A 12,729-nucleotide genomic window follows, 5' to 3' on the forward strand; every position below is an offset into this window, starting at 1 on the left:
AGTAACTACTATGTGCCAACATGTATACTTATATGCCCTTTCTATATATAATACTGCTGAATCAGATTTACTCACAGGATGAATTGTTCAGATGCTGATCTCGGAGGGTATGAAGTTCTCCAAGTAATTTGTCCATTTTCTGTTTCTTTTCCTGTAGTACTCTCATTTTGCTAAACAGCTGTACTTTTTCATCAGGTAAATGTTCAGAAACTGAGGGATTTCTGCTCTGAGAAATCTCTCTAGTTAATGAAAGACTTTCTGCCTGTCTTCTGTTGTCTGGAACAGCTGGAGGCTTAAGTTTAAAATGTAAAGAAAAAAAGGAAAAGATCATCTAAAACAAAGAAAATTCAGTTGCATCTTACTGTATGTTGACATTTATTTTGTTTCCTACATTTTTATTAACACAGTCCTTCTCCTAACAGTCTTATACCTATGTCCTTTGAGTATCTGAGAGCTTCTTTATGGAAGGTCTGACAGAGCTCATCAGAGAACCTAACTAACTTTTGCTAGGTAACTGTCCAAAGCGAATGGCTCTCACTGTCTTCCTGCTCAAGACAATCGTTACATTTCCCAGACTGAGAAGACAGACATTGTTCACCCACTCTTCTCCAAATCCCGAACACTCAAAATCCCCACACATATTATTTTATAACGTTCACAAAACTGAAGCATTATTACTTCTAAAACTCTCCTGCTAAATGTGGCAACACACAAACCTATAAAACTTTGCTTCAATACCAAACCAAACAAAAATACTCCTCCCTCAAAAGCCTTTCTAAAAGTTGTCAGTAAGATAAAAATGCAAGGCCATGAACTTGAGAATAATTTTAAGTCTCTGTCTCTGTCTTTTGGGGGGGGCGGGGGTCAGTCTCATTACTTATCCCTGACTGTCCTTGAACTCACAATGAAGATCAGGTTGGCCTTGAATTCAGAGATCCACCGGCCTCTGCCTCCGGGTGCTAAGTATGCACCATCATACCCAACCTAAGTGCAAGTCTCAAAGGTTATAACCACCTAGAATTTAGGAGGTAAAAAAAGAATGCTTATCTAACAGCCCAAACAGAGAAAACCACATTACTCAGCACAGTTAAACTAGCTTTTTGGGTGTGGATCCATGGCTCACTGGTTAAGAACACTTGCTGCTCTTACAGAGGACCTAGGCCCTAACATGTACATCAGGCAGTCTCAATTACCTGTAATGCTAGTCTCAGGGGATCTGATGCCCTCTTCTGACCTCTGTATGCATATGATACACATACATACATTCAGGTACACATATACAAATAAAATAAACCTTAACAGATTTCCTCTAACCTAAAATTTCTTAAAGGATAGTTAGTATCAAGAAGAGCAATGGGACCTATGGGGACCAATCAAATCTTACAAATTTTGGAGGTTGAAGGATTCTGTATCCATTTTTCTCTTTCCTTTTTCGTTTTTTCAAGACAGGGTTTCTCTACACAGCCCTGGCTGTCCTGGAACTCACTCTGTAGACCAGGCTGGCCTTGAACTCTGAGACCCACCTGCCTCTGCCTTCCCAATGCTGAGATTAAAACCGTGCCCCACTATCACCCAGCTCCACTTTTAAACATTAAGTCAGGTGATACTTATGTTTACTAAGGCTTTAGACCCACTGGTTTAATTAATGTGATTTCTAAACTCAACTATATAAACCAATTACCTGAGAATCACGAAGCTGATTATGGAAACGCTGAATTAAATCATTCAGTTCTTCATTTAGTTCAGATGTGATGCTGACTCCAGATAAGCTTCCTGTAGTTTCTGTAACAACTGAAAACAAAATTAAATATTATATTCAATATAAAGAAGCATCAGGTTAAGCACAAATTTTGAATGAGAGGAGAACTTTGAACCTCTTATCTTACTTATCTGTCAGCCAATCATTTATAGTTTATATCTGACAATGGAAAAATAATGAGACAACTGCTCAAGTCTAGCAAAGTGGATCATGTTTTTCAATCTCAACATACAAGGAAGGCTAGGACTGTAATCCCAATTAGTAAATGTGATTTGTTGGGTCAGAGGTACGAGGGCTCTATCAGATAGAGGATACAGTGCTGACTGCCTCCTCCAAGAAAACCAATACCACATTACAAGAATGGGCACATTTTTCTACAAAGTATAGATTGAAAATCAGCATGGCACTCTGGTTCTTGCCTCAACTGCCCATTTCTCCCAATTAAAAGGCAAAAAATTAGCAATATGCAAACAGAATGGCAGTGTACCATAAAGCCATGCCATAAAGTAGATTAAATCTAGCTAGCCAAGTTTGTACTCCCACAGTTGAACAGATAAATTTATTGAAGAAGTTGCTTGTGATACAGCGATTACACTAAAGACCACAGGTTTTATCATATTCATTAAAAACAACAAAAATCCTCTCATCCTCCTAAAGCAAGTTTCTGAAGACAATTTTGACAATACCTACTGCTCTACTATGCAGTATCCCAATTTGTCCTTACTTTTAGCCTTTTAATTTTGAAAGCCAGAAGCTTCAAAATGCTTTTAAAAAAAATACCATCATTTTCTGCTAAAACAAACAAACCAAAACAATAACAATCAAAAAATTTGACAGAAGCCTTTTTCTAGTCTATTCTCTGTGGAAAACACCAAAATTACAATTAATTAACAAACAACTTGCTAGACAGTAAAAAAAAAAAAAAAAAAAGCACTCTTTCTCTAAGCAAGATGTGTTGTGTCTCTGAACAAATTAGAAATACTAACCCTTGCTTCTTCAGTAAAATTTCATAAACATGGGAGGCAAAACTGTTTTAAGATTATTAAGCTAAATAAGTTGAGGAAGTACAAAAAGTTCAAATTTAAATCTCTAGTTGCAGCCTTTTATTGAAATCCCTAATAGTATATTTTTGAAAAGAAATTATTTGTATATTTTAACCCAAAATCAATAGCTTTCTACTAAAATTCTTTAAAGCCTAGCCAAGTCAGAAACTGTGTTTGACATCCTTTTCTATAGAACAGTCTCAAGGTCAAAAAAGCCTAAGCCAGTAGCCTACAATTCTGAGGATCCAACAAGATGATGTAAATTCAACTACTCAAGACTGTGGAGAAGAGATCAGGAACTTTGTGAGCCCCCTGCTCCACAAGGATGGATTACAGGAAGTTAAAGGCTGATGGACAAGATACAGACACTACTTCAGTAGTGCACCCACTGGCTAGTTGCCCAAGTTACCTGTTAAGTAACCCACAATCCTGTAAGCAATCCTCATGAAACTTATATCTCCCAAAGAGCAAAAAAAAAAAAAAACAACCCCATATAATAAAAAACCTGGCCTAATGCTCAAATAATGATGCTCAAAGATAAATAAACTGAGAAATGATGAGAAAACATAATTATAATTAAGCCAGTGGAAATCTATTACATCACTTTGCAAATATATATAATCTGTTAATTAAAAGTAAAACTAAAAAAAAACTTAGCTTAATTGAGTTTTAATAAGCAACAATCTTACTTTTAACCTAATAAAAACTTAAAACAGGTCTGAAGACAATAAGACAGACTTCAAAATTAAGACTCAATACTATAATCAATTCAATTGTCGCTTAAATTATAATTATACACTGCTCTGAAGGAAAAAGAAAAAAAATGTTTTGAGTTTCACAAATACTGAGTAAAGTATCCTAGCAGCTTTAAAAGCTCATATATACGCCTGGATAGCTAACTGAAATAACAGAACTGTTAACACTGAATACTAAAGATGCTCCATTAATTTACTTCCTTACTAGACTTTTTTAAACATCTGTTTCTGTTTTCTCCATAGGTTAGGGACTGAGCCCAGGGCACACTGTATTTATGAGGCAGTGTCACTATGAAGCATTACTAGAGGAGGGCAGCTGTGCAGAAGCACGTGCATATCAAAGGTTGATTGGGTGTCTTCTCAGTCATCTCCACCTTAGTTCTGAAACAGGATTACTCATCAACTGGCTAGACTATAGAACCCCAAGGTTCTCTTGTCTCTGTCCCTTCTGGAGCTGGGGTACAGATCTAAGTACACTAGTGCACTTGGCTTTAATGTGGTTTGTTGAAGATCCAAATTAAGGTCCTTATGCTTGTGGACCAAGTACTTTACCAACCGAGCCACATCCTTAAACCCTAGGAATTCTTGAGCCTCCCTGCCTCAGTCTTTTGAGTACTGGGATCACCAGTTTTATGATACAAGGTCTGACTCACTTATGATTTTTTAAAACTTCTTCACAGACAAATAAAGAACAACAATCTTAGCTAAGTGAGATTTAAAAAAACAAAAAACAAAATAAAACAAGTAGTAATTCCTGCAAAGTGGAAACAAAAGCAACAAGAGCCCTGTCCGTCTGCGGTTAGGAAGCAGCACTACAGACACGCGTGCCTCTTTTCCCCTCAGTGTGACAGCCAGCAGTTGTTCCTGCAACCTCTTGTGCATAACCAGAGAAAGCACAGCACAGAGTAGACCTTGCTTGCAGCTTAACTCGTCAACAACCGAGATCTGATTATATAGTACTAGCACTCACTTTCTAACAGGAACAGTTAACGAGCCTTTCTTCTAAGAATGTAATTCTACGACTACCACATACCAGAGTCATCCATCACAGCTATAGCTTGCTCTGCTTTATGCTGCAAAGCCAGCAGAGCAGCTTGTCGGCCCTGTAGAGCTCGCAGCTGTTCCTGCTGTTGTAACATTCTTTTTAATAAATCATGTTGTTTCTTCAAATTTTCTGTCTCTTCCATAGGCTCCTGCTGAGGATCTCTGGCCTGAAAAATAAGACCAACAATACTGACACCCGACAGCTGAAATCCACTGTCCTGCTTTGTCTGCCAATGGCAAAGCACAGCAGATACTACTTTCGATTAAATATACAACTCTAGGTACAGTTTTAATAGCCTTAGAAAACTGGTATCTCCCACATTAAAAAGTAAGTAATTTTTTCAGTGAAAAACTATGAAGAGTTAAAAGGAAAGGGGAAAAGAAAAACTCTTACAAAACAGAAGGTTCAAAGTCTAAGAAGGCAACTGTGCTATGCATATTCAGACTATAATAGGGAACTGATTACAAATTACACTGAGTTAATGCTCGCCCACAACGATTTTTCTCTATAACCTATCAGGTAACAAAACTTACTACACATTCCAGAAGATGATTTTTAATATATACATCAAAAGCAAAACAAGTGAGGGGCAGGGCAGGAGAAGACAGAGGAACAGAGAATAAACATACCAACTTCTAACCAAGGTCAAATTTTTTAAATATATTTACTGATTAGCTTATGCAAAAAGGCCTAACTGAAGCACATTAAATATACAACAAAGCAGAAAACTCTATTTTGAATCAATATTATTTTAGTTTTTAACTCTTAAATTATGTCCATTCAGCTGAGTTTGGGGCATAAACAGAGTTTGGAAGACTTCCCCAATACACTAAGAATTTTCATCTTCTCTATATGCCACAAAAAAGATTTAAATAGGGACTACTCAGAAGAAACTACCCATGGAATTGGAGATGGCTCAGCAGTTACACGCACTTGTTACTCTTGCAGAGGACCAGCCCAGGTTCAGTCCCCAACACTCCCACACACAGAGGTTCACAACCCTTTGTAACTCCACTCCTAGGCTCTAACACCCTCCTCTGATCCCTATGGGCATCAGACATGCATAGGAGACACACACACACACACACACACAGGTAAAACACTTATACATGAAAAATAAACTGATATTTTAAAAGAAAACTTTGTTTAAAGAAGTAATGAGGGCTGGAGAGATGGCTCAGTGGTTTAGAGCACTGACTGCTCTTCCAGAGGTCCTGAGTTCAAATCCCAGCAACCACATGGTGGCTCACAACCATCTGTACTGAGATCTGATGCCTTCCTCTGGCGTGTCTGAAGACAGCTACAGTGTACATATATAATAAAAAAATCTTAAAAAAAAAAAAAAAAAAGAAGTAATGACCAAGTGGACTGGTGATATGGCTTAGTGGTAAAGTCCTTGCTTAAGGCATGTGTGAAAAAAAAAAAAACAACACAAAATTAAAATTTAAAACACAGCCAAACAAAGCTAATCTAAAACAGATATGTAAATATAGCCCCAAACAATAAATTTTAAGCCCAATTATATATAAAGTATATATTGTATATTCTTCATAAATTGTTTACTATCAAAATATTTAAAAGTTCTATTATTTTAATCCATTGACATAAAATATTCCCTTTAATGTATTGCTTTAGTTTCGAATTTGCCACACTAACAAATTTTTGTTGGGAATATAAAATATTAAATGATTTCTCCCCTAAAATTACTAAGGCAAGTAAAAAGTTAAATGATTTCTTTAGAAATCAAAATTAATACACAGATCTACTTTCCCTGGGCACATGTGACTTCTAGAGAAACCACAGGGAACACAGACAGCTCAAGAAGTTTCCTTCTGGATGACATCCTTCACCAGCACTAAACAAAGCCTCTTCCACCTACTCCTCCCAAGTAGAACCATCAATATTGTAAATAAGAGTGGGTAGCCATGACAACATTTTACATTGTGACTTAGAAATGGGGGAAAAAGTGAAGAAAGTAAAGTACTCAGAGAAAGCTAAGATGAAATTAGAAGTTTAGTGTAGGTTGATGACACCTAACAACTTTGCTATACATACCATTCACATTCAGATTGGCATTTATAATCAACTATGAAGAAAGCGGAGAAGCGGGGTATAGTGGTTCATGCCTTAAATCTCAGTACTTGAGAGGCAAGTGCAGGGACAACTCTGAATTCAAGGCCAGTGTGGTCAACATAGGAGTTCCACTCTAGCCATGTACCCTAGCTACACAGTAAGACCCTGATTTTAAAAGGGTTGGGGGGATTGGAGGAGGCAAATTAGATAGAATCCTTGCCTTATAAACACGAGAACTTAAGTTGGATCCTCAGAACTTACATTTTTTTTTTTTTTTTTAGAAAAAGGCCAGACCTAGTGGTCCACACTTGTAAACTCACTCCTTCAAAGATGGAGACAAGCAGATAGCTGGAACTCATGGCCAATCTCACTAGTCTATTTGGTCCAGTTACAAGCCAATCTGAGACACTGTCTCAAAAAAAAAAACAGTGAGACAGTACTCCTCTCACAAAGGATGGATATACATGAAGCTGTTACATAATACAAAATAGTAGTACATCTACAAAATACATCAAAAATATCAGTCTTTGTAGTAGATATCATTTCATATCAACCTGCAACTCATAAGGCTTTTCAGCTCTAAATCTAATGTAAAAACTCAAATCTTTTCGTCTATTCTTCAAACTATATTTTTAAAGCTTTCTTAAAGGGAAGGAGTGGAAGGAATTAGAGTTAACAGATTCTATAAGCAAAGTCAGGTGATACAAAATAAGGTTTTGTTTAATTAATATCATTTTATGAATTATGTGCAAGTATGCTGCATTAGGATGACCTTAAGAGTCAAGACTAGGCTGGCAAGAAGGCTCAGCAGATTAGAGAGCTGGTCATACAGCTAAGCATTCAGTCTAGTGGCCTGAGTCAACCCTCAGGAACCACATTGTATAGGGAGAGCAATACGGGTTATCTTCTGACCTACACATGCATGTTGTGGCCCACCACAGGCACTCACACACACGTAATAAAAATAAATTAAATATTTTTTTAAAAAAAGCTCAAGATTAGGACTGGAGAGATGGTTCAGCAGTTAAGAGCACTGACTGCTTTTCCAGAGGTCCTGATTTCAAATCTCAGCAACCACATGGTGGCTCACAAACTCTGTAATGAGATCTAATGCCTCTTCTGGTGTGTCAGCTACAGTATACTTATATATAATAAATAAATAAATCTTTAAAAAAAATCAAGGTTAAGGATAGTTAAATTGTGGCAAATCCTAAGTAAGTTTAAGTTACAGTCATTCTTATTTTTAAGAATATTTTCCAAGAGACAGAAACAGAAGAGCTTTTTGGGTTTTGGGGTTTTTATATTTGTTTTGTGTTGTTGTTTTTCAATGTTAATGAACTACTACAGGGTGAAAGAAGACCTGTTAAATATGCTGCAGTGCCTGACAATTGTATAAGGAAGACAAATTTTAAAACATACCTGGAGTAGCTTACATTCATTTTTGCCCCTTCAATACTATTAAGTCTAAAGATAACCAGGCATTAAAAGGGTACCTTAAGCTTAATGCTTTGTATAACTACAGATGACACCCAACACACATACACACACACACACACACACACACACACACACACACACAAAGAAAAAAAACAAAAAAAAAAAACAAGCTGCCAAAATATGAGGTTGCTTCATCGTTTTAAACATTAAAAAAGAAAGAAAGAAAGAAAGAAAGAAAGAAAGAAAGAAAGAAAGAAAGAAAGAAAAAAGAAAATATAGCTACAAAGTAAAAGATTGATCATTGGTAACAAGCTTAATAAAACTTATGAAATTACTATGGTACACCTAAACTATTAAAATAATATTTTACTCTTGCTAAAAGGATACACATGCTTTTACAAATGCTATTTCTTTCAAATGTATTAGAACTACAGAAACAGTTTTCTTCACTGAAGTGCTTTGATACAAATCATAGGAAACTAAAAGAACTAAAATCAAACGCTGAAGAAGGAAATCTAGCAAAACATTAAAACTTCAATGAGCAAATCAACTAACTAAATCTTTTTTTCCCCCCCAAGATGAAGAAAGAGAGAGAAAGAAGAAAGGGTCTTAAATAGTAACACAAATACAAGCCAAAACCAGGAAAAAGGCATTTCTTCCATTCAGGACAGAAAATCTAACATCTTGTACTATTTTCTTTTTCTCTAATGAACTTTATAGTAATAATACAACAATTTAAAGTATCGTTCAAATTCATAAACACTAATATTATAAACAAAAGCAACTATTAAGGTTTAAGAATGTTTTATATAAGCTAAACCTTCAATAGCAAAAATAACAAGTTATTATTCTAAACCTTTATAATTTATAATAAATCAAAATCAGCTACCATATTTAATCCATGTAGAGGTATATTTTAAATCAGAAAGAATTAAAAACACTTTGCCACAGCATTTTACTAAAACTGATTATAGTATATTAATGGAATTGTTAATTTGTAGAGTTAAGAGTAATAGCAGTTAACAGAAAAGCAAATAAGGAAGAAACAAAACTAAAGAGCTGCTCATTTAAAGACTTCCCAAGTTAATATTGTGAAATATACCTTTGAGGGAAATCCACGTTTTCGGCTACATTTCCTATTAGGTCTCAGTTCCCTGTCATTCTGAGGAGCTTTGTCACCTTTCCCTTTAGGACTTGTAGTAACGTCAATGTCTGAAACCTGTTCTTGTGAAGCTGAATTCCCTAGTTTGTCCTCAATGCAGGGCCGAATTCTCAGACTAAAAGATGCCTCCTTTATTAAATAGTGTAACATATTAATTTCTTAACACAAACTCTTGTTTAACATATAAGTCAGCCTTGTTAAGAAATACAAAAATGTCTCATTTCACTTTTAAAAAAAATTTAACCCAAAGCCATCCCCAAGAGGAAGTAAATTTAATTAGACTTTTAAGTTCCTATAGAATAAAGTTACATTTTAAATATAAGCAAGCACTAGATCTGTGACAAGTTCCAAGTATGGAAAACTGCTAAAGCATATTTTAACATTTATTTGGTACATAATAATTTACAAAAGGCCATGATTTTTCATCATTATGAAGGAAAATGTAAAGTAAAATGCTTTGGATTTTAGTATGTAAATTACAATCAACTACACCATTCCCCATCTCTCTCCTATAAAATTATTTAACCAGCCAACCCCAACCCTTCTGCTTCTGCTGGTATTTAAGAGAGAAATTATTCCCAGGACCACTATGAACAGAAAACAATTTCTCACAGCAGAATCTGTTTTCCAACAACTGTTTGGATCATGCCCCCTGAGTTTTTCCTAAATAAAAAGAAAAAAATTCAAGCTTCTTATTTTAAAAAATGTTAAATAGGAAAAATAGGGAGAAGAAAAGAAACAGGTAAAATTTGTAGAGCAGTAATAAAAGGAAACAAACCCTCAAATTCCTAGTGCTGAATGGTATTTTAAAATATATTACAAAATCAATACATGGGTGTTAATCATTTCAAAATGATTACTTACAATACTACGTGTTTAACAGTTACACAAGTGTATGGTTACAGTGCTGTCTTTATACTGCAGTGGTTATCACATGCACTTCAGACAGGTGCACATTAGTTCAAATAAAAGTGTTTAAAAGCAAAGCAGTTTTGAAATGTACTATATTCTTTGAAGTAAATCAATCTTATAATCTTTTCTTTCTCCAAAGTTCTATAAATTATTCTTTCCCAAGGGGAAAAATGTTTTATTAATTTTACTTTATAGTCAGAAACCACATACTTTTTCTTCATTGAAAGTAATATCGACATTATCCTGTCTCATTTTTTAGCCATTATTTCAATGTTTTAGATATCTAGCTTTGCTAAAATACTACAGAATGGGAAATTGAAAAAAATCTTAGCACATTTAAAATGAGTCCTTACCAGAAAGTGAACGTGGAACTTTCTCCAGCAATTACATGCTTAATATACCTGAGTGTCATGCCCTAGTGATACTAACAGTTGATACCTACAATGAATCTAACTTTGCCAAAGCTTTCTTAAAATTAGGAATGCTATGCTGAGCAAAACCAACTTCACTGATGTTTCTGTAAGCAAAATCTAAAAATGACTAGATTTCCAACAATAATGTTGGCAATAAAGCTTTCAAACTTCCATGTTTAGAAACTGTATATACCATTAACAGTTTGAGGGTTTCTTTCCTAGAATACACTTTTTTACTAAAGAATGCCAAAAATTATCATCTTGAAAACTGGAGGAAAACCTCAAATCTTCCTTTCCAGCACTTTAATTACCAAAAAGCCGCTTACCGTGGTATCTGAAGCCTCAGACTGCACATCTACGTTTAGCGATGTGCTCTCAGCTACAGAACCAGATCCCACAGCTGAGTCTATAGTCCGAACATCCTCCTCCTCATTTTCTCTAGCCTGAAATATTTTAGTGGTATAAATCATACATCTATTAAAAAGGGCAATAAAAATGTTATAATGGATGGCACGATTTTTAAAAATATGTTAACTCCTCTGGAGTGACATCAGAATGTCATCAGTATACTTGCACATGGTCATCATAAAAATAACTCAACATACATCATCTAAAAAGTCTAAAACTTACTAGGATTTTCTGGAGAAATTTCATATATGACTTTTCTTGTTCTTTAAGGTGCTCTATTAGATGAGTAAGACGCTCAACATTAGCAGATCTTTCATTTTTCTCTACAAGATCTTCTCGCATAGAACTAGCTTTAGTAATATAGTCACGAATTTGAACAAGCCTGCTTACAATCTGTAGGAAAAATATTAAAAAGAAAAATAAGAATGGCAGTATACAACATATAACACCAAGCATAGTTAAGTCCACAGCAACAGTGCTATCAAGCAAAAATATATCTAGGTTTACCATAAAAATTTTTACAGGCAAGAAATTTTAAATTAAACTTAAGATTTTTTTTAATTAAAACATAATGGTCAATAAACTTCAATTACCATCAATTTAAAAGTAATTACAAAACTATTTTAGTTTCTATCATCGGAAAGTTGTATGCAGTTGGTGCTGTCCTTCTGTCTGATGTGTTTCCTGGTACGGAATGCTCAGGTGCTGCGTGTAGACAGCAGAGGAAGCTGAGTGAGCGGCGATCTGAGTGAAGACGTCCAGTTCACAGCAGCACAGCCATGTGTCTGTTCTTTCCTTATTCCCTCATTCTCCCTACAGAGTGCCAGGCCCCAAGCAGTGTAGGTTCTCCCACTAAGTAATCTCGCCAGGCCCCAAAATTGTATTTAAAAAGTAAATTGCTGAGAAGTTATTCATGTATTCCACCAGTTGTCAGCAGGGGTGGGGGTGGTACTCACATATGTGTGCACACATGTGCCAGAGGCACACTGGCAATACAGCCCTGGTCCTCTCCTTCCACCTTTGTATGGGTTGTAGGTGTCACACTCAGGTTGCCAGGCTTGTACAGCAAGCACTTCTACCCTCTGAGCCAGCTCGCTGGCCCTGAATATTCCTTCTAATATTTACATCTCTTTACAAATAACTGGTAGTATTATAAAAATAAAAGTACTAACTTTTGAAAGTATTTTCCAAAAATATCAACATTGTCTTATTCCTTTTTTTCATGATTTACTTTACCTTTAGTTGTACATGCATGTAAGCAGTACATGTGAGCACAGGTGCCTATGAAGAACAGATGTATCAGATCTTCCAAGAGCCAGAGTTTCAGGAGTTGTGAACTGTCTAGTGTGTTTGTTGACAACCAAACTTGGGTCTTCCACAAGAGCAACTATATGAGTACTTAGCCACTAAGCCCCAATAGCTACACTGAACAAAATTCTTTTTCAAAAAGCCTAACCATACTGATTCCAATCCTACTTTATTAAAAATTAGCAGTTCAGTATTTCACAAATTAGAGATTTAATCAACATGAATATGTAATTTCCCAATCATTTAGAAATAAAGTATTATTCTACTTGAAATAAATATGGTAGATTATTGAAGAGTTAGAGAAAAATAATTCTACTTAACTTAAATTCCTATATGCATAGCCTAATACTTTTAAAGATCTTAATGTCTATACTTTGAAATCTGTCACCCAAACAAAACTTTTTTCCCAGAATT

The 12,729-nt window shown here is 35.3% G+C and overlaps 1 protein-coding gene across 1 annotated transcript in view; it reads right to left on the reverse strand.

Moving 5' to 3' along the window:
• Pcm1 (pericentriolar material 1) overlaps window positions 1-12,729 on the reverse strand; it is a 94,617-nt gene that overhangs the window by 60,826 nt on the left and 21,062 nt on the right. The window contains exons 5-9 of the mRNA XM_032918979.1: window positions 11,230-11,400; window positions 10,926-11,042; window positions 4,591-4,768; window positions 1,682-1,791; window positions 76-292 (exon numbers count right to left, since the gene is read on the reverse strand). Coding sequence (XP_032774870.1) covers window positions 76-292; window positions 1,682-1,791; window positions 4,591-4,768; window positions 10,926-11,042; window positions 11,230-11,400 — 793 coding nt within the window. The remainder of the gene's footprint in view (window positions 1-75; window positions 293-1,681; window positions 1,792-4,590; window positions 4,769-10,925; window positions 11,043-11,229; window positions 11,401-12,729) is intronic.

The sequence above is a fragment of the Rattus rattus genome, chromosome 13 (genome assembly GCF_011064425.1).
Source record: "Rattus rattus isolate New Zealand chromosome 13, Rrattus_CSIRO_v1, whole genome shotgun sequence".
NCBI classification, from domain to species: Eukaryota; Metazoa; Chordata; class Mammalia; order Rodentia; family Muridae; genus Rattus; species Rattus rattus.